Genomic DNA, 23,983 nt, shown 5'->3' with positions numbered 1-23,983 from the left:
CACACGCTACCTTCCTGTGCATTATTTGCATAGCAGAGGCAAATTCTTTGTCTGAAACATTCATATACCGTGTCAGCAGTAAAGAGAAGTTTTGATATCTTTGCTGACTTTATTTTAGCTCTTTTTGTGTACTTTTGAATAAAGTGACTTTCTGTACAACTCGGGAGTCTGGTCACTGGAGGATCATGATAGCCCCCCCCACCTGGACCTTTTATAACTCCAACATAGGTCTTTTATATCTGCAGACATCTATTATGGTTTTGTCCTTACTGTCCCGTAGCACCCGAGCTCTACCATTTGCTAGGGTCCGGCTGGAGATGAGAAGCTCTTTCAGCTCCAACCCTCCATCGGCCAATCGAGCATGGTAAAACTCTTTTGGAGTATTCTGGTACAGCCCTACCCACTCTCTTAATGATCTCCTTATCAGGAGGGCACCCCTTTATATCAGTGAACCGGTATATTGCGTAGGTGAGTGGGTAGTTTAGAGGAGGGATGAGAGGAATCCTTAGACTTTAGTATCTGTGGAAGACACTGAGCTTACTGGCCACAAGGTTTCTTATCCCATCCCTTTACTGGTCAACGCTCTGGCCATCTATGACCAGTTTAGTGCCTGCATCAATGAAGTTTAAGTTTTAATTTATTTAAGTGATCATCACTTGCTGTATGTTCATTTTGAGCTACCACAGAGAAAGTATGATTTGTATGATGAAGCTTAATTCACAAATAATATAATAATTTATGCAGTTTTTATACAAAAATTATTAGTAAAAAATCAATCAAAAAATGATTTATCTTTTTATGTATTTCAGCATAAACAACTATAAAAAGACATGCCTTGGAGCAAATGCCCCAGTATCACAACATTGATGAAACACACGTATGTTGCTATTTTAAATTCGACTTTGCAACAAAATGAAGGTTTTTTAGCACATGCAGGCTGAACCCCATATTTATATTTATTTTTTAAGGTGCGGAATAGTAAATTGACCATTAAAACATTCAACCTCTACAGATATGGCATTTAAAGCCTTTTTTTAAACTAAGATTTTAGAATATAAATACGATTCAGTACCATATATCGTCATGAAAAATTTATACAAACATTTCAGCATTTGAAAAGTGAAATATTTATTACTTTATCTTGATTACAATTTATAAAAAATGTATGGAGTAAAATGAAGGACCTTACTTAGAAACTAAAATCTTTTTTTATTTTTTCTTCAAGTGTTTTATATCATAGCTGACATTATAAAGTATACCTTTTATTCCAATGTAAAAAAATGCTTTTAAAAAAGGTTCATTTTGATTGATCTTATGTAAATTTAGTTTTTAATAATAAAAAGAAATTTAATAAAATAAGCTGGCTTATGCTGCGTTAAATCTTATATATACAAAAATAAACTTTTGAATCTGCTTCCTCCTTCTCTTCCATTTTTTTTCTGCCTAGCAACAGTTTTTGTTCTTTTCTCTATCTATTATTAAAAATAAGAAGAGAAGAGAAGATTGCATTAGCTAACTTATTCGTTTTAGATTGGTGCAGTTCAAATGAACACTTTTGAGCATTCTATTAAAACATTGGATATTACGCAAGGTAGTAATTTATTTCGAGGTAAAGTAATTTTAAAGTTGTTATGTAGTTGGTGCATGTATTAAGCGATCTTTACTTCAGTCAAGTTTAGTTTAGGACATAATACACTTTTTATTTTTGATAAAAAAACATGAACATTAAAATCAAAAAAAATATTTATCATAATTTTGGTTGAGGTACATACTGAGAGGATTCTTAAGAAACTATATGTTGATTGTTTACTGTTACTGACTATTTGGTGTCTTTGCAATTTGATGGGTTGACTTCAAAGCATGGGAAGCCTTGGGAGTATTCCCGTGCACAATACCTATTTTGAAGTAATTTTGACAAACAGAACTTTTTTTTTCTATCAACCCAGGATGGTAACAAAATTTTTTTTTGCGTTTCTGAGTTTTTTAGGTTGAGGTTTTTTTAGGAGTTTTATAGATCTGGAATCGATTAGGTACATTTATATTTGATTCAAATAGACAATCATAACTTATGGATAACATTATTTGAGAATAATTTTCAATTATATGACCTACAGCATTTAGTTTCCAAATGCGCCCCCCCATGTGTCTCTGTGCAACGGACTGGTATACTGGTATATATTAGAATAATATTTCGGGAAAAAAAAGGAATTGCTTATGAGTTATAAAAAGGACAGATTACGGTGATGGGAACATCACCTGAGAAGTGAGTAGAATTAATTACAAGGAGACTAAGTTAAAAAAATAAAAATTCAGAAAATATGTATCTTATCTTTCTTAAATTGGAAAATTTACAGAACACCATCGTAAATAAAGTGTAACCACGAGAGCGTGAACTAATGAATGACAGAGAGTTACACTAGGGATTGTTTGGCGAGTTATAAATGGAAATTCTTGTTGAAATCAGAGATGAATTGTTGATCAACATTGAAGTATGCTTTGTAGTGGGAGTTACGTTTATTTCTTCACACTTGTTCACAGCTAAAATAATAAAATGTATTAACAGATAAGCTGCTCTTCTCCAAAACATTTTTCAAACTTTCAGAGTTACCATATAATTTTTAGGCTAATATTGATTTTACCTACCTGCTGTTTATGTTTTATACAACTCTTGTCACAGACTTGCTACCTCTCCTCCAAATAAAAAGTCCGATCAACTCTCTTATCCTATTAATATTAAACATTTTTTTTATTTTTAGAAAATTAACTCTTACGAAATCAACAAAATTTATTAAATAGTTTCTTCCAGTCTGAATTTATTAAATGTTACGGAGTCTATGGCGCTACCTATTTTTATCTTTAAAGTTTTTTTTCACGTTTAAGTACGTTTTAAATCTTATTAGTCTTATCTATTATATATTAGTTGTAATGTTGTGTTGGTCCTTATTTATTCTGTCTAGTCCAGTCTTAAGACAGTACCAATTGGTTCTTAGTACTGACGGTCCTGGGAACTTTTCCTAAAAATGCTGATGGTTTATTGAAGCAGATTATATTTATGAGAAAATTGCTCATATCTTGGAAAAAATATTCATGTTATCATGATAATGCAATATAATACGAAAGTATTAAATCGATGGATGTTCATGTGTTGTCGTTGATTTTTATTTAGGAGCTCCAAAACAATCATCCTTAATACAAATTATCATGACTTTCATTGGAAGAAATATTGGTCATTTTCCTCAAAGCTCCTCTAGATTACAGTCTTGCAAATAACTTTATTTAAGTTAATTATATGTTACTACCTGTCATGTCAAGGAGTAATTCATGAATCAAATATATTTAGTCATATTCATTGAAAATTCCTTATCCAAAACGATGTGAGCTCTTCGTTTCCTTCGTGAGTCAGTCCTTAGTAACAAAAGTGACAAATTCCGAGGACTAAACTTCTTTGACATTAACATCTAAATGACGATAAAAGTCTGCTGAAACTCATCTAGGAACTGTTTCCGAAGAAACAGGAGGACTTAAGCAAGCTCACAGGAAAGGTTATTTTAAATCTGCAAAATTAAAAAGTAAACTTTATTTTAATTTAATTCCCAAAATTAATTCAGCAATTTACAATTTATTTTGCACATACATGTAAGGGTCCAAAATAAAGTCAATCGCCCAAACAAACTACCTCCAACTTCAAAGAAAGCCTACAACTGGGTCCTGCATCGGACGAAGGGTAATGCCTGGATAATGGAAGCCCACAATGAGTCAACAATGTTATATGTATAGTTATTGAACTCTCTCTCCAAGACGCCCCACACTTAGTCATGCAAGGGTTTAAGATCCAGCAAGCTAGGGGGGACCACAGTTCCTTTTCCACAACATAAAGGTCTCAAAACTGTTGGATTTTCAATTAATTGATTTGAACAAATCCGACCAATTTAAAATTGTAACATGGCACTGGATCTGTTAACATTTGTTGAAGCTCTCATGTGGAGTACATATAAAACTGGTTTGGTATTCTTGCCACATACGTTTTACAGTATTCTTAGAGCTCATTCAGTAATTACTAGATTTTTAGGATTAGGATGAGGGAGTGAAAAAGATTATCAATCCAAAGTTTGTTATATTCGTTTTGAATTCTTTGAAACTGTTGTCCAAATAGGCGCGTTGAAATAACTTGAAACGCAAAAACCATTTGAATAGTATTTTGAGTGTTTGGAGGGTCATTAAAAAAGGTTTTGCCTAAATCCACTTTGACCCTGCGTCAATAAGCACCAATATTTCCTGATTTTTTCAAGATCGATGCGAGGCTTGTGAAAAAGTTTGCTTCAGGTGGCATAGTAAAAATAGGACTACAAAGTTCATATAACTATAACTCCTTGTACTACGTCCTGTGAGGGTGCAGTTGATAAAAATAAATGTATGTATGTAATAACATTATTTTTTAACAAATCCACGTTCAGAACATTGATTAAGAAGAAAGAAAGAGAAACATTGGTTGCGTTAATAAAAAACACACGGTTTGTTTTTGTGTCAGCTAGATAATCAAATGGCATAGGCCATTTGGACTAATTGTAATACTATAATGTTTACTTATACTCAATCAGTGTAACTCCATTTGACGAATAAAAGGCAAAAAAAAAAAAAAAAAATAGAGGACTCAGACGAATGCTTCATCTTCACTGATTTTATTGTGAGCTTTTTAAGTTTAAGATTAGTTTTTTATAACTTTAATGAAGTTTAAGTATCTTTTTGAAATACGAAAATAGTACAGTATGTCACGAAATTGGTGTCCTCTTTTTTAATTTGCCGCTTACCCAAAAAGAAAAAAAGGGGAAAAATAAATAAAAAAACCACGTGGGCTTAGAGACTCTAAAAAATCTCTATTGAGCCAAATTTAAGGTAAGGAAACAACCTCTAAGCATTTTTTCCCTATTTGAAATATACACATGACGATTAAAAATATAATGTCACAGAATGGTGAAGAAACACTCCTTAAGCACCCGAAGCAGGCCTGTAGGCCAACTTGAGGTCAAGAAAAGGCAGGTTGAGGTCACTCCGGACCTTGGCATTTTGGCCCGAACCATTCGAGCGTGGTGGAACTGTTACCTTTCGAGGGAGAGCCTCGAGAACAAGTTGGACTTGAAAGGAAGAAAAAACTTTTGAGAGTTGCAGAAATAGACATCGCCAAAAGTCTTGCGAAAAAAGATCAATCCATGAGGAATTTAGAAATCAAATATTCTTCTAGCATTACACGAGACTGTCTGCAAGCTCATGAAGGAATTCCTGAAGTTTTTGCCGTACAGGCCTAAAATGTAGCCAAAACTTGCGGAGATTCAGAAGAAAAACAGACTTATTTTTTGTATAGAGAGGAAAAATTGGTCAATAAATAACTGCGGAAGAGTATCTTTTTCTCTGAACTGTTTCATAAATCCAAATCATCAAACTGATCGCGTTTGGGCTGGCAAGAAAGAAGATGTTGTGCAGACTCCGAAAGTAATGTTTCCAATAAAAATTCACGTCTGGTGTATATGAGCTACCAGACTCTTAGTGAGCTTCATTTTATACGTCCAGGACAATTTGACGTCTTCATACTTTATGGAGACTATACTTAAGAAGTGTTTCACCACCATGATACAAAGGGGCCGATAAAACGAATTGTTTCTGATGCAGAAAATGTTACCAGACATGTCTGGAGCCATTTTCCAGCAAAGTCAGAATTCCTGCTCATAGCTCTCGCGTGGCTCAAGCATGGTCCAAAATGTAAAATTTGCCTGTTCCCCAATTTCAGATGAGACTTTATACAACTTAATTTTTTGTATGTCCGAACACATTAAACAATGTATAAAACTTATGGGAGATATATGTTGGGAAATAAAATTATGCCACAATGCTACATTTTCTTTCATTGATTTATGTTTGAAATGAGGACATCAAATTCTATGATTATTCTTCTATCAGACCTAATTAAGTTATTTATTATTCCTAAACACGGCGTTACCTTGCTAACCACAAAAATACCCAATGTATTTTCTATTTATAAAAGTTAACATCTTGACAAGTTATTTTTTTAGGAAACTTAATTGCTTTATCTTATCTATCCTCCATATGACAATATCTCCAGATTTTTCTATAGCAATACCAAAATAAAAGTAACCCACCTCATCTTTAACTTTCATGCTCTTTTTCGAGTCTAATTTTTTTTTTTCGCCAGGGGAGAGATCTGTAATCTACCATCTGTAGAGATAGAAGATATTATTAGTACATTTGAAGGTGTAATATTTTTTGTTTGCGGTACTGTCAGTTTTTTATTTGTACTAATATAAACTATACCCTCTGACGGAAGAAAACTACTTACCATATCAATCCTCCAGGATTTAGATGGGTTATTGTTTGCTGAATCTACGTTGTTTTTTTTAGTCAATTTTTTCTCCTAATTGATGGGTAGTATCTATTAAAGCAGCCGCCAGCTGCTCATCCTATATAAAAAAAGACCTGCTATAGGCTCTGCCAATGCTCCCAAATTAGAGGCCGTAAGTGTTGTCAAATCTATGATAGCCCCTATTTTTAATTTTTCTGCATATACAATGTATCTGCCAGGGTGAGCCTCCCTTCTGCATTGGCATTATAATCTTACATAGTTTTGCCATTGGAGGCAGTTACAATATCCCCAGGATGCATCCACCATTCTATTAATCCTATTTTCAGATGCAGAATAATGATTGATTACCATCCATTACAACACTATTAGTCACAGCAACAGTGGGCTCCAAGAAAGTGTTCCAGATACCCCCCTATTTTAAGATAGACATAATAGACAATGGGGCCCACTCTAAAATAATAGTGGTGAAAGGATTGTGGACAAAATTATTTAGATTATTTGTGGTTAAAATTATGATTGTGAGACACAATTGTTATGAGTAATAACAACCTGATAATGCGGAAAATATAACACTTAATACAAATGAAACCGCAATAAGTGTATGAAAGTGGTTACTTGTCATTCCCATATATATTAATACAAGTGGTACCTCCTCAGATAGGCCCTATACAAGTAGTCTTGATTCCTATCTATAAGAATGACAAAGAGAGAGATACTATTATATTTTCCCTTTTTCAGTACTATAATTCTCCAATACATTTTCGTATACGCCGGAATTTTAGTATGGAAATACCTAAATAGAAAAAATATGCAGTTCAATTATAACAGCCTTATTAAGAAATTGATTTATTTATTCCTGTAGGAAGTCAAATTTATCAGAAAACGTTATATTTTGTAGATAAATTCTACTTAACAAAGATGCATACCCTTATAAAAGGCCTGCCTGGGCCCTTATTATTACCAGGCACTGTGAAGCACCAAAGATAAAAAATGATTATAAAGTGGTACTAAATGCTACTATAACTTGTGTAAAGGAAAATTTACGAGATCTTTATTGGGTGATTTTTTTGGTCAATTCAGCCCTTTACTTGTCATTCTGGAACGAATCAAAGAAACTTATGAATAAACCTTTGACCAATAATGGCAAAATTTGAATAGTTAATGTCCTATGAATATGCTTTACAATTGTCAAGGAACAAATTTATTATTATATTTATATTAATGAATACCAAAATAATCGTTCTTATATACATATCCATAATTTTTTTATTGAATATTGATGTGGAGATCCTAAATCCTAACAGTTTAGTGATTTTTGAATATAATGACAAGTCATTTAGTAATTCAGAAAATGACTTCCGACGAACTAACTTTTAAAATATGCTACACGATATTTGTTTACTAAAGTTATAAGATCACCGTTTATTTATTAACATATTTATCACGTAAGAGTTCCCATGAACTATTTATGGATATAAATATGTTCGTAATGTGAGAGTTGAATATTTTTTGCGGCTTTGCTGATAAAAATTTAAAGAAAAGAGGACTACATTAAACTCATACTCCAGGATTGTCTTTTACTTATTTTCAGGGATAAAAAAGTATTAATGGAATCGTAATGAAGATGAAGTGTCTAGAATTATATAATTAATACAGCCTTATAAATGGTATAAGTGTCATAGATATGAGTTGTTTGTTTGTTATAAACATAGTTGACATTTAAGAATTTTAAATAAATGATAAGAGTTTTACTAAAATATTAAGAGACGCAATAGAGCAGACTTTGGAAGGAGTTTCAATGGAAGAGATGCAGTTGAAGGATGATAAGTTTCTTTGTTCCTCGCTATCCATATATTAATGCAGTTATTAAAGAAGTATACAACGATTCCATATAAGATGTAGAGGGACGGATGGGTATTTGATCCTATGTATGTTATTGTAACAGATTTGGACGTTAAAGGGTTAAATGAGATGATATCATCGAATAAGGCGCAAGATCAATTTCTAAAGAGATGAGATCGCTGATCATGAGGGATATCCCTACATATTAAACACATAGGAGTTGAATGGAACCATGAGTTGACTCAGATCCATATATTTGGATGTTTAGTAAAAAAGATCCATTCAAATCATCTTTATTGTCTTATACCGCATGTTCCAAAAAAAAAAAAAAAGTAAAACTTATATAAATGGCTTTGAATAAAAAAAAAATGATTTATAGACGACAGTGCTAACAATGTTGAGTGATTTATAATGTAGAACCGGTCATATTTGTTTATTTTTCACCTTGAAAAATTATTAAGGACAACATGGACATGAAACACCAAGTTGTGGTCGACATTTTGTTTTCTGATGAAAATAGATAGAAGGATAGATCAGGTTTCAAACTCCCGTTCTGTTCGATACATCAGTGACAAAAAGCCTGCTGACATCCCAGACCATGTCAAGTTTGCATTTAAGACCAAACTTTCTGCTTCTGTAATGGCCCTGGGAGTCGTATCTTCCAATGGCAAAAAATGTACTCCGATTTTTATCCGTAACAATAAAAAAAATCCATGTACCCCATTTCATCAATCCCTTAGAGACACATGTCAAGCCCTGGATTGATGAGGATTTTGAAGATGAGCAATATGTCTTCCAACAGGATGGTGTCCTATGCCATACAGCAAAAAATTAAAAAAAAAAAGCCAGGATTGGCTCTCCGAAAATATTACCTTCTTCCGGTAAAAGGACATCTGGCCTACCGGTTTCCCCGACTTTAACCCATTGGACTACAACATTTAGAATCAGGCTGAGAGAGTTGCCCGAAACAAATCATATAACTCAACAGCATCTCTAGAGGTATCCATTATGGCAGTCTGAAATGCAATGCCGGAAGACTATATAATCAAGATGTGCCAAGACTTCAGATGAGGTTGGAGGAATTTTTTTACATTCATGTAACAATTTTCAAGAAAAATAAATAAAATTATTTCTTACTTCATGAAATAGTTCCGGTGAAAAGTATGCTATTATTAATAAGTGTTATCTTTTTTTAACATAGGGTAAATAGTTTACTTTATAACTAAAGTTTATCACAGTAACTGTATTCACAAAAAGTGCTGAATCATTCTATTTCTTCCTTCTTCATCCGATGAAGAAGTTAGTTTTCTGAAGGTTTCGTGGAATTTATCATTTTCTCTTGCTTAGATATTATTGCCGTAACGTAATGGGAAGATTATTCCATGTATATCCTGGGATAAAGATGGATACAAAATTATAATTATCTGGTTAGCAGAGTTTTTACATCCTATAGGCACTAATGCAGGATTAAAAATATTGAACCCTACAAGTGACACTAAATAAATTATCTTTGATGTGTGCCACTAGTTTTTTTCATTTTCAAATCTGGACTCAATACAAGAAGTTGGTAAAGTGAGCTGACTATTAGATGCCACATCAAGATCCTAATATTACTACATACAAACAATAAGAAGTGGTTTGTTGTTACGGGTAAGTTTACCCTGAGGCTTGTTTTTATATATATAATTCTTAATATTTTTTTGGGTTGTTTGATTAAATAAGGTAAATCAGTAATGTTTCCGTATATATTGGGGGCCTCCACCCACTTTTTTAAACATATACCTAAGTACTGGATTCATCAAAAGATAAGAACAGACAAACAGGAGGCTATATATGAAACAAAAAAACAAAAAAAGATTTTTTTAAATACTTCAAATTTTATTTCAGCCTTTGCCACCTAGTAAAAAAAATAGGGGGGATATATGTAGGATTATCTAATTTTTTTTACTTTGTATTTTAATTAAATTTTTTCCAAATTCAGATTGCCAACTATACGTCGTCTTACTGAGCTTTCAACATCCCTTCAATTGGAAGGAGGATTGATACTTATTTGAAGACTCAATTGATGTCTATTCATACTAATCGAGTCAAAAATTTAAGTATATAATAAATACATGCCTCTTAATTAAAGTAAAAGATTTAATTGCACTAAATTTTTTTGTTTTGTTTAAGAGGTGAATAAAAAAATAAAAAAAAAAATAAGTAGATATGCATCAACAAAATTAAAGCAAAAGAATCAAAATGAATAAAAAAATAAAGTGGGGAATAAATTGCAAACAAACAATTTATGTTCAAAGCCAGGATATCTTTAAGACCTTAAAAATTATATTTAAGGATACTCCCATTACTTTGTCTATAAAATCATTTTATACATTTTTAAAATTTATTTTGATATTTATGATTAACTTATGATCACTTGAAAAGAAAAATAAAACTTTCTACATATTGTTTTGAAGTTGTTCAAAAACAGCCCCAATCGTCATGTCAGAAGCATCGACAAAAATAATTAAAGACGTGGGTCGGGAATCCCATGTAGAAATATGGTAGTATTAGCTAATGCTGATACGGCATGATTAAATTATTCTTTTAATTCTATAGTAGGCTTAATCTTGTTTTTGATAAAAGTCTTCCGTTAGTCCAAGAAGTTGAAAAATATCGAAGTAATTTACACATACAAGGTTTAAACTGATGATGAAATGTTAAAAAAAACGATGAATTCTTGAGCTTTTGCGAGATTGGATGGAAATGGAAAAGATTGAATTGTTTTGACTTAGTCAGCCAGATGCCTTCATATCATGATTAGGAAAGTATTTTTTTTTTTTTTGCACCAATTTACATTTTGCTAAATTAATGTATAATTCGTGGTCATGAAGTCTTCTTGAAAAGTGTTGTTAAATATTTTATACGAACTTGTGGGTAGGATGTTGTCTAGATAAATGAAAACAAAATAAAGCCATTTAGAACTTGATCCATGGGTCTTTGGAACGCATTTCCTAAGTTTTTTTTTAGATCTAGAGACATTTTTAAGAACTCGGAGAAGCCAAAATTGGTATGGATGGTTTTTTTTGTTTTTTTTAGTATATCATAAGCGTGTACTGGAATTTGATAATAACCTTTGACTAGATCAACTTTAAAAAAAAAAAATTGAACAGACCATTAAGTGGTTGGTAAAATCCAGTGTGTTCGGAAGAAGATATCAATCCGAAACTGTAACAATATTGAGTGAACAAAATTGCCACAAAGTTTCTACTTCCCATTAGTTTTTGGTACCGTGTGTAATGAGTATACCCAAGGACTATTTGAACGCCTAATAGTACATAATTTTTTCTATTTGAAGATATTTTTAACTTTCTATTTTTAATTTTCTTGGAGATATCCGACAAGCCTGAGTGTAAATAGGTAATCCATTTGTCACAATGCTGTGAACAATACCGTGTTTTGATTTCTTTGTTAAAAATTCTGATTAAATTATATCAATATATGACAAAAATTAGCTGTAATTATCCAAAGCAATTGATACCAAAACATGAAGAGTGCATTTTCATTTATTCGAAGTTTTTCGTTATTTACAATAATCAGTATTTTCACATGTTCAATTATATGCTGCATTTTCAAGAGTGTCAAAAGGGGTCCAGATTTGATTATATTCACATCAGATGGACAGAAAACAACAAAAATATTCATAACCTTTTAATATTTGCTATATCTATATCGGAAATCTTTAACAATTGTTTTTAATTCTCTTTTTAGTAATGTTTTTTTCTAATAATTACTATCTATTTACTAAAAATATTAATTCCTTATCTAAAATATTTTTTATACTTCGAAAACAATCTTTCTTGTTTCAAAAGTATTCATACACCTCCATAAAGGTAAAAATAACAAACACATTTGGTTTTTTTATCATGGTGATATCTGGAAAGAGTAAGAGACTTCTATAAAGTACTCGAGAGATCAATAATGTTTTTGAACTATCTTCTGAAGTATAAAAGTGTAATGAAACAATTTCTTGCTTCAGTCTTATTCAATTCTCAACATGACCAAGACCAAGGAGTACTGTGAAGACATCCACAGCTTGTAGTTAATTGCCATAATCAAGGTGACACCTACAAAAAGATTTCAATCCCAAAATCTTATGTACAAGGCATCATCACCAAATTCAAAAGAACTTGCCTTGTCAAAAATCTTTCTCTACATGGTAGGAAGTCCAAGCTGAGCTCAACACAAGTGAGATATGCAGTATGAGAAGTTGAAAATTGAGAAAGACTCAATTCCTCAAGAGTGGGTACATAAAGGTCAGGTTGAAGTATGTCAATCATCACAAAAATAATTAACTCAACTTCTGGTGTACCGTTCTGTGGTCAAATGAGACTAAAGGTGAAGTTGTTTGACCACAACCAGCATGGGCACATTAGGCGACAGAAGAGACAATCCTTCAATACCAAAAAAAAAAAATATTCCATCATTCAAACAAGGGGGTAGAAGCTTGCTTTGCTACTAATGAAACTGGAGAAATCCCGAAATTGATAGCACCATGAAAAAGAAAGACTAAATCAAGATTCTTGAAATGCATCTGCATCAATCAGCAAGGATACATAAAAATTGGAAGACTCTGATAGTTCCAGCAAGACAACGTCCCAAGGCACACATCCAAAAAATTTCAAGAATGGCTTAATAGGCATTAATTTAGGGTCATCGACTGGCCATCCCAAAATCATGACCTTAATTCTATTGAGAATCTATGGACTACATTGAAAAAAACAATATGGAAAATACATCCAATAAATCTCAATGATCCTTGGAGATTTTGTCAAGAAGAGTGGGACAAAATCTATCCCAGTGGTGCCTCAATTTAGTAAGAACTTATCCCAAGCGTATTCAATATTTGAAAAAAGCCAGAGGCTATGCCACAAAGTATTCAGTCTTTTTGCTTTTTGGGTATGAATACTTATGAAAAGCCGAAAATGATATTTTTTAATTTACTCCGAACAAAGTATAAATTTTTATAAGTTTTTTTTATTTCAGAGTAGTTTTTACTGACTAGTGATATTCTGAATGAGTTTATAGATACAACATGAACATCTAATTATGTTTCCTTGAAAGTTTTTCTGAGGTTACGAATAGTTTTGGCCGGAACTGTATATCTTTTTATAAAAACGCATGGGGTAGGTTATTTATTTCTTAAACGGAGACCAATACAGACTTTCGACATAAATTTCAAAAAAAAATCAGAATTTGGAGTTACGTACGTACGATTATTTTTTATTCTGACCAGACCAGATTCCTGGGCTCTGGAGGGATATTTTGTAACAAAATAAATATTCAACATACGGAAAAAGAGAGAACGATATAAGATATATATTTCTAATTATAATGCCCAAATTTTGTCAAACTTGTTTCATATCGACAAGTCTTACTAAATTCTCGGGTTATTTAAAGCATAAATAAAATAATTCGAAATGAAATATATGTAGTAACCATGTTTATACATGGTAAGTGGCAACCTTTATCGGACGAGGGTGTAAGGTAGTTAATAAAGGAATACGTTAGTTGTTTACTTTAAAATCATATACTAAGTCTTGTAAATGCCCGAGTAATACTGATTTATTATACATAAAAAGAGGAGGTAAGATTATTGTATTTACAAAGTAATCAAAGTTTTAAAAAATCTCTTATGATAGTTGATACCATCACTCCTGTCCATGAGTCATGATCAGAGGATCATAAAATGCTATTTCAGAAGAGAGTCTTGGTGTTTGCAGTTTTTACCTGATTCAAGGAGGCTTTCCTGCCTTATCATGTATTTTTATTTACAAAAGCTGTTATCATTATTCTTTTTTATCCACCCTATCACAAAACCAAAGTCAATGGAGTCCAAAAGTATTTTAGTGATGTAAAAGATTAAGGAATATCTTTTGGGGAAATGATATCTTGCCTTAGACGATCCAGACAATTCTTATTTTTCCATGGACATGGAGCATGATAACTTGTCCTCAGAACTCGAAAAACATGCAACATGATTACTCGGGACCAGAAAGACCCCGAGCATGATGACTAAGAAACTTAACCTAAACCATGGATTTTTCAATTTGTTTAGAAATTCATGCCTAAACACTGAAAAGATGGACTCAAATACAGTTGTAAATATCTTCTTTAATAATATTTAGTATTTACTATTTAGAATGACTAATTAATAATTATTGATGGAATATGAAGAGGATCTATAATGAATATACAAAATAATAATGATAATTTTAAATATAGGTAGGTACAAGTATATTATTAGATATATCTTAATATATATATTTTTTTATTGATAGTATATAATGTAAGTTTTATTGGTGATAACCTCGACGAAAATTGTAGCGGCCTCATTCATAATTACACATTTAAGTTTAATACTTTCCTGCCTTAGTTGAGACTAAAGGAAGATCCGGAAATAGCTTATTTTCCCATATACCCGCTGCGTATATGAGTACTCGGAACTTTGCCTCAACATTGAAAAGGTGGATTATAATACAGCTCTGAATATTGGATTTAATGGATCTTTACACTTTTCTTTATTTATATTTAGTTGTTACTACATAACCCAATAGAGTTTTTGACTGTGTTTAGAATGAATAATTATTTATGGAATATGAAGAGATGATCTAGATCAATATGTAAGATAATTAATGAAAATGACGAATGTATTGAACGGATACGAGTATATTATTAAAAACATATCTTAATTTTTGGTTTGTTATATTGATTGTACAATGGAAGTTTTATTGACGATATCCTCGATGAAAATTGTGAAGGGTTAATTCATCAATTAATATTTAAGTTGTGCTTAGACGTTTCACTATAAAAAAGGATAACGTAATTGCTGTTGATTTATTGATTGCGTCACTCTTTTCTTACATACCATTGAGATTGAATTGAAGTGCTCGCCGTAGTAATCAATCGTTTTCGATCACCAGAATTAAGAAGCTAAAATTTTACTGTGTATTTTCGATGTAATTCGAAGAGAGCGTTACTATTCTGTTCAGACTATGAGCGAGACAAGTGACACTCCACATCATTTATAAATTTTGCTTATGTCCTGAAACTGATTTTATACAATAAGCTGAGCCATCGATAATGAAAACCTTTAGTATTGTGCCACTTAAATGTGAGCCATAAATGTTGTTAAGATTTTTGACTTCAATTGTTCTATTGTCAGCCTTCTGAACATCTTTCCTATTTATTAAATAAGTGCAACTAACAATAACCATACGGAGGACCAATCAATATTACAGTCATTGATCATAGTATAGTCAAATAAGAAGATTATCATTTCCTTCAAGTTCTTTCGTAATCTTTGATGACACTATTTTACTTAAGGAGTCCAATTACTTTGCGAAGGTGTAGCTTAGCCAGTATAAAGTTATCCAAATTTTATAAAATTTGGTTGACTTTCAATATGGAATGAGCCATTGCAGGAGACATGCATCTTGTTCATATCTGAGATAAAATTAGAAGCATCAGGACTGGATTCAATGAGATACATTGAATAAAGCTTCAAATTACCATCGTCAATAGGTACAGTTTTTTTATGCTGTTAAAATGTGAATTTTCTAAAGGCTTGGATCCCAAAACCACAAGGGCCACGTGACAAAAATATTTAAGCCTTCCCATAATTTTACTTTTTCTCCTTCTTTATCGGTGAAAAAGGAGTTAAATACAAGAAAAATAATGTTTTCAATGTTTAAAAAAAATGGTAATTGTTAGGTATATTTATTATTTCTTGTTACATGAATAATATTATATTTAAAATATGTTAGAATTATTCATAAGGAAAGTTGTTATATTGAAATTGTAAGTCCAATACATTTTAGAATAAATACAGTTAAAAAAATAAAACTACCTATTATAGACGTGTTATATTTTATGCAATAGGAAATGTGTATAAATTTGATCTGTCGTTAAGGAAGAAGACATGCTATAAAATTAATATAAATGTTATTTTTAAATTTGACATAATTTTTAGTTAATTTTTAATCGAACTTCGGTAATATCTATCATAACTATACATTCAAACAATTGGAGTTGTCATTTTTTTAGGGTTGATGATTACGATGGAGTTGTTCTTTGACGTCCTAAAAAGTATTGAGTCCGATTCTTGGCAATAATAACCTTTTAACTAAGACGCTATTATGATTTCATTTCAATATTTAGAAGAAATGACAGTTTAATATTGTAATATCAAGGATCCATATCATCTACTCTTCTCATACCTTTATTTTATACCATTTTAGGATACAAATGATCTAAAACTAGATCCTTCTTTTCCAATTTGAACATTTGGTAGGTCATACAACCTTGATCAAACTGAGTGAGATAATTGATTGATATGACTATTCTTAACTATACAACAAGGCCTGGGAAGATATACTTATGGTTATAATAAAAAAATCCTTATTGGACAAAAATTAGAGTTTAGGATCGACTCCAAATAAATTATTGGCAATGTTTTTAGTAGATAAGGATTAGTGTTTACTTCATTTCATACTCTCTCAGAGCTGTTCACAGTATACGTCATGACAGCTAAGCTTCTCTTCTCCCAAATATTTTTCAATTGACCATGTTAATTTTTGGTTTATTTTTTATAGCATATCAGTGAATAGCATTATTTTCAACTCTTGTCATGATCCTCCAATAACGTAGATGAAATATAATTATAAATATTAGTTCACACAGCGTGGAGTAAATACTATTTATCTTAAAAGACAAATTTCTAGTAAAAACAAAAAAGTAAAATCTCAAATTTAGGAAAATAACTCCGTTTCTGTTAAGTTGGTTCCTTTTTGGACAAAACGCCCCTAACAATGTTTCATACAACTAGAGGCATATTTTCATCTCAAACATGTGAAATATCAAATTTTTTAATGTTATATCGGGATTGTCTGGAAAGTTATTGGCCACTTCGTCGAATCGGAGCTCGATGGAAGCGGCGATGCACCTTATGATAATATTAAAAGTATATTATCTAAAATGTATACTCCTTTGGAAGAATCTCAAATAGATTAATATTTTGAATTATTACAAGTTAAAGCAGTCTTATATACAAAATAATTTGATATTCTCATCAAAGATGAATCCACGTGAAGATTTAATCAAAGTCGCAACAATGGGCAGAGTTAGAAAAGAATGCAAACCATTATTAAAATATCGAATTGGAATATAATCTATTGATAATTTTTATGCACTCTGCCAATCATTAGATTCCTAGACATATGAATTACCAACAGTTCAAGTCAACGCTATTCAAAAGACACATGATAAAACAAATTAATCACCTTGACATCAAGAAAGAAAGAATGTTTTTATCATAAAACATTCGGATCAGGAACTTGGAAATGTGTCACTCCACATACAAAAAAAAATTTTAAAATTTTAAAATTTACAAAGTCAAATACTAATGCTATTGATAGTAATGAAAGTGATTATATTTATAAAATAAATGAATATGATCATTACTCTGTGCCTCTCTTTTATTTTACGGACATAAAAAATATCGATATTTCACGAAGCCGATTTATTATTCAAGGCAGAAGAATACCTCTTCAAACATCCGGAGAAAAATACAATCGAATATCCTCAATCTATTTAAATATAACTTTAATTAAGGAAAAGTTCCCCAAGCTGTGTAGAAACTTTGTCACTTTTAACAATTTTAATATTGACATGAATATATCTTAAAGCATTGTAAATACTGGAATACCTACAAAATGTAAGCCTGGTATATTAAATAAATAAAAATTAAAAGCAGTTAATGCAAAGTTTGATATGTTACTCAATGCAAAATAATGGAAAGATTAGATAGGTCATGGAGTTGGCCTTTTCACATGGTAAAAAAGTATGACGGATCATGGAGAATATGTGGAGATTATAGACTTTTAAATAATCAAACAATCCAAGACAGCTATTCGCCTCCTGACATTCATGATCTTGCAAACTCTTTAGCTAAATATGAGCTTTTTTTCTAAATTGGACCTTGCAATAGCAAGGTCCAATACGCTATACACAGTACATATAAAAGGTTTGACTAATTTTTTTAATAAGACGGATCCATTTTTGAGTAAAACCATAAAACAATTAGTGACAGCTTATGTCTTGTTCTATATAACTTCTTTTTTCAAAAAAATCAGACAACTTCTTTGAACTTTATAAAAAAATACTCTTCAACAAAAGTAATTAAGTACACATTGAAAATACATACAAAACCTTAATCAAATTCACAATTTTCCAAGTTTGCTCCCCCATGGCTTTTCTGGGACAATTCCTCACAGAGGCGTGCTGCTATCTTAATCTTCGTGGTGGTGACAAGAACAATGTTTTTACTAGCAATCGATAGTAAATTATAAGAATTTTAACATTGTCCATATGAAAATAGTAAGAAAAGAATGACTCTCTATCTCTCAAAATTTGCATAATAGAAATGAATAAATAATAGGTACTTATGGCAATTACTCTCCTCACTAAATTAGAGTTTGCTCTTCATTAATTTCCTAAAATTTGGCTTTATGTACAATCATTGTCAACTATTTAGTCTCAGAACATTTCGGCCTGTAACCTTTTTTCTTTATGGATATTTTACCTTAAATAAAAATATCTACTGATAAAATCATACCCAACATTTCAATATGTACATACTATCCTAATTTTACTATGTAATTAATTGACGGAGAGAAAAAAAAGTTTTTATAATTAGTATAATAAAAAGCAAGACAACGATTCGAACTGAAGAGTCATGAATACGAACATACCTAATACGACGAAAAAGCCTAATACCATTTTTACTTGCACACACACAAAATATAATATTAACCATTTAACGTATTTTATAGTAATACGCATTACATATTTTGATTAAAATATTCTAAGTGAACATCAATACAAACAAAAATAAACAATTACAAAGAATAAACCTCATTTGTTTTTATTTTAAGTCGAAATATCCTTGAGAAAATCGCCGTAAGGAGAAATAGTTTAAGGTAAAATCTTCTAAGGCAAAAGTACCGAGCCTCCTAAAATTCATGTCTAGGTCTATTTGAAAGTTTGTCAATTTACTTTGACTGCATTTTATTTTCATAAATTGGTCTAAGCAAAACAAAACTCGTTTAAAAAGTGAGTGATTATACGAAATCAAAGTGAGTTATTTACTAAGCTAAACGAATTTGAACAAGTGAACGATGAAAGTGAATTAATCGATTAAAAAAGGTGAACGACAACAAGAAAAAACATTGGGTTGTATTACCAGCACCTCATCTTGTATTAATGCATTATTTCCTAAGGACGAAAACAGTAAAGCCATTTTATAGAAATAACTCATCATGGATATTATAGACCTACGCATGTTACAGACGAATCCCAAACTTCGAAGGAGAGAATATTGCCTTGAAATTATATCTTGTTGAGAGAAAAATGTTTTGATTCTCCAATCTTCAAATTCTAATTGAACAACTCAATATTTATATTATTTAAATTTTAGATTCGAAGTTGTTATTTCAATGTAAACAAATAAAATTAGAGGATTTTTAATAGAATATATTATCGGAGTAATATCAGAAAGACAAAAAAAAGTGAAGCTACAAGAAATAATAATTCTTATTTATTTATTTTAAAATATTATTTTATGCTCTTAATAATTTATTCATATATATTACAGTGAGTTTTAGTTTCTCACGTTCGCTCTTCGATTGTTATTTCTTAAATCATGAAGTCATACAGTTGTTAAATATTAAGCATACATTCGAAAATGAGGCGTTGACACCCAGTTAATATTTAGTTTTTTTATTATAAATTGGAATTTTTGATTTTTGTTCAAGATTGTATTTTTTTATTGAATCAAGAAAAATCAGGCATCGGAGGTTCAATATTCATATTAGGTTTGTTATTGCAATACTATGTAAAAAGATTTATACGAGATTTTGTACTACAAACATTTTAGTAACTTTTTAATTTTTTTTCAAAATGCACAGAGTCCCTACTGAAGTGGTTCTAATTCCCTTTTAATTTTAATATGTATCCTTCTTCTTCATGAACAATCTCTCCACAAGGCAATATGCCAAGGAGAAAAAGCAGCCCAAAAATAATAAGTAAAATATGGATTGCAATTGTTGGAGATCAAGAGGATTGTTGGATGACTCAGCTTTTTCAAAGTATAAGCTTCCCAAGGCTCTCATTTTTTGTGCTTGGACCAATCCTATTTCCTTAATGTAGAGAGCTACAGGAGCAAATATGTATGTTAACGGAGATTTTTTTTGTAAAAGGAGGTTGTAGTGAATAGGACGCGGGTCAGTCACAGTAAAGCCACTGAATTTTTTTCTTATTATCATTGGAAATTTGGAGAAGTCTTCTGAAAAAGCACAAAATGATACATAATTATAATATATAATTTGGTTTATGCAAAAAGAAAGGGTTGTTTTTTTCCTTCTAAATATTTATGTTTGAAATAATATTTATTCCAATTTTGAGGCAAATTTTTCGAGACGTAGAGTTTACTACCGTATGGAAAAATGAAAATATTTAGTCAAATATTTACAGGGTGTAAAGATCCAATCGGTGCATTTGTCAAAAATCTTTTAATTGTCACTGAGGTCACATTTGTGGCGGATTGCTTAAAAATTGGTTTGAATTGTACAAATGAATGTTGAGAAAGAGTGAATTTGCTGTATCTTCCTCTAGTATAAATAAAAGCCTTGATCAGAGCCCAGAAGAAGAAGTAGGGATGTTGGCCACTGTCTCCTTGATGGCATTAGTTGGTCGAAATGTTTTTGATTCAACATAGTCCCAGACAAAACAATCTATCAGATTAAGACCCGTAATACTGGGGGAGGTCCTATCCCCTTCCCAATGAAGGCATAGCAGTGCTTATCAGCCCCTTCAGCGACCTAAAGAAGCTACAGACCAGCCATACAAATCTTCGGTTTCAGATCAGGACACCAGTCACATTTGAGACCTCCCCATTTGAAATCAAAATGTTGTTAAGGAAAAAAATCATCTCCACAGTACAACACCCTGCTTTTCTGTAAATTCAATTTTCTTTATATCGGTAGCTGCTCTCCCTTTGATGCCCGAAACAACATTAAAGTTTATTGATACAACAACATTTCTTCCCACAAAAAATTAAAAAAAAGAGAGAGACTCCATCAAACATCTACTTCATAAAAAAAATCATCGCCGCACGCATGCCCCGATTTGATCCGAACTCCTTGTAAATTTTATAGTGCATTATTTTCCTTCCTACAAATAAGAAACGTTTCAATTCATTGAACCTTCTACTGTAAAAAATAATTGTTGAAGCTTGAAAGTCCTAATATACAGGTTTCTGAAAAACATATTTTCCATTGTTTAGTCCTAAAATTAACATGTTTTTGGTGTGTAATGTGAGAGTTCACCTTTATCTAGATTTGATTATTAAAGAAAAAAAATTACTAAAAAGCAAATTGAAACTGTGAGTGCTTTAAATTTTTACCTATTGAAAATGAATGGTGAAATGGAAAAGTTTAATAAAAAATTTGTTTGTTATCGTTTTGTCTAATCTAAAATTATAATTTTCAACTAATTCAAAATTAAATGTGCTTTAACTGACCCGATAGGGGGGGTAATCTATTAAAAACATAAATTTCCCAGTTTTTATTTTTAATAGCCCGTCTTCAACACTTGATATCAAATATTTTTCCGGTTGTGCATAGACGTCATTACTATACTGCATTACAGCGGGCTCAGGAATTCTATTGACCATATCTTTCAGGATAAGATTCTCTCTTCCTTTTCTCAATAAGAGAGTCCATTTTGGATCCAAAATCACTTCTTTTACTGTTTAAAATAAGTAAAGTTCTTAATTAGAAGTCTTCAAATATGTATGTATAAATACTACAGTATCCCCTTCCCCCCAAAAAAAAAAGTAAGTAAAATAAAATGTATGTCTTATTCAAATCATTTCTGAGTTATTGAAAAAAACTCATGACTCTCATACAGTATTGAAAAAAAACCGGATATTGAGTTTTATTTATAGTATTCATTGTGATGGTATTTCAACAAGTCTTTGATTTTAAAAACTGTTCAAATAAAGTGAAAAAAGGTTGGAAGGATTTTATTAATGACATTCATGTTGTATCAATAAAATTATTTTACAATCTTTGAAATAGAAAAGTGTTGGAACTTATTGGTACTTTTTTTTTTTTTTTTTTCGAAAACACTTTTTAAAATCAATTTGTACAATCAATTCAACAATTTTTTTTTGGGCTTTTATTCTTTGTTTGCCTTCACAACAGCTGCCATCTGTTCTTTAATAATATTTTAAATCATAAATTAGTTGTTGTTTAACGTCATATGTAATTAAAATAGGTAAATCTATGTCAAATTGACAGTACAAATTGATTTAAAAAAGTATTTTCGATGTTAAAATCTGCACTATAGTAATAACAAAACAGTTAAGTTATTGTTTTACCTATATTTTGATCCTAATTTCAACTATAAATAATGGAATCAATTCATATGAATGAACAGAATTTGATATGAAGCCATGTTTATGTAACTTTATCTTTATGTTTGATCATTTCACTCAAAATTTCGGCGTGGCACAAAATGTATTGACAGTGTCATTTGAAGGAATCGATTTTCTCTAAATTTATTTAGCAATGACACGTATTGTTTGACGTCTATTTATTGGAATCATTCCTACAATTAGCAACATCACCTAATGTTTGATAAAATAAATATTAAAATGAAGTAACTATATCTCAATTTCAGACTAGAGATATCCTAGATATTTTCCAGCTAGCCTTTCAATTAATTTAAACAGAATTGTAAAATTATTTTACTTTCCCAAAATAAATGAAGGATTCCATCGACAGAGCACATATGTCTTTGGAATTGGATATTTTCATGTAGTCAGAAGATTAATCACATTTATCAAAATAAATTCAAAAATTTATTAAATGATTTTTTAGACAAAGTAATGGGATCATCCTTAAATTTTTTAAAGGTCCTTGAAGGTGATGTCATAAAAAGTCGGAACTATCATGAAACTTCAACTCTTAGTTGTTTCTTTCTTTCTTTTGGATAATAGTAACACGAATCTAAATTTAGTAATAGCATATGTATGTCTTAATCCGTTTTCTCCTTGGGCTTAGTTTTCCTTAACAAAATGAAATCATTACATTTTTTAAATGTCTTTTTTTGATGGGAGAAGGGCACCGTAATAAAAATAATAGTGATGATCTATACATACAAGATCGAAAAACTGGTTTTGAGTTTGAAGATAAGAACATGGTGAGAGCACCTCCATAGTAAGCTTGTATAATTACGTAAAATAAGGAAATACTTAAGAGGAGTATGAAGTAGCTTTGAGTTCTTAAATAATTCCCTATAAATGAGGATAAGGTAATCACTACTGCAATTGAAATAATCATGATAAAAATGATAAGAAGCCAGGAATCCATAAGGAAAAGACTATAAAATAGGTCAGGATCTATTTCTTCAATAAAATAAAATCCTCCTTCTAAAGATGAGAAGCTCTAAATATAAGTAAAGAAGCTAGAGTCGAGTAAACTTAATAATATTAAATATAGTAAATATTAGTATTACTTACATACAAAAAATCAAAGTTTTTAGCTCTATGAAGAGACATTTGAAATGTTGGCATCGAAATGTCAAATTCGCCGTTATAAACAAGACCCATTAGTCCTGACCAAGAAATATTATTATAACCCTCGGAAATAGATCCCCAATTTTCAT

At 30.9% G+C, this 23,983-nt stretch overlaps 1 protein-coding gene and 1 long non-coding RNA gene across 2 annotated transcripts in view; one reads left to right on the top strand and one right to left on the bottom strand.

Moving 5' to 3' along the window:
- LOC121116580 (protein transport protein Sec23A-like) overlaps positions 1-412 on the top strand; it is a 3,265-nt gene extending 2,853 nt beyond the window's left edge. Inside the window, exon 4 of the mRNA XM_071888045.1 lies at positions 305-412. Coding sequence (XP_071744146.1) covers positions 305-412 — 108 coding nt within the window. The remainder of the gene's footprint in view (positions 1-304) is intronic.
- Positions 413-19,768: 19,356 nt separating this feature from the next.
- LOC139905058 (uncharacterized) lies at positions 19,769-23,763 on the bottom strand. Its single transcript, XR_011779528.1, has 2 exons — positions 23,478-23,763; positions 19,769-22,060 (listed from the first exon to the last, which is right to left on the bottom strand). It is a non-coding gene; the product is annotated as an uncharacterized lncRNA (long non-coding RNA).
- Positions 23,764-23,983: the final 220 nt, after the last annotated feature.

This window comes from Lepeophtheirus salmonis, chromosome 4, assembly GCF_016086655.4.
Source record: "Lepeophtheirus salmonis chromosome 4, UVic_Lsal_1.4, whole genome shotgun sequence".
Lineage (NCBI taxonomy): Eukaryota > Metazoa > Arthropoda > Copepoda > Siphonostomatoida > Caligidae > Lepeophtheirus > Lepeophtheirus salmonis.
The sequence above is the reverse complement of the archived record's forward strand: the minus strand, read 5'-3'. Positions and strand labels throughout refer to the sequence as shown.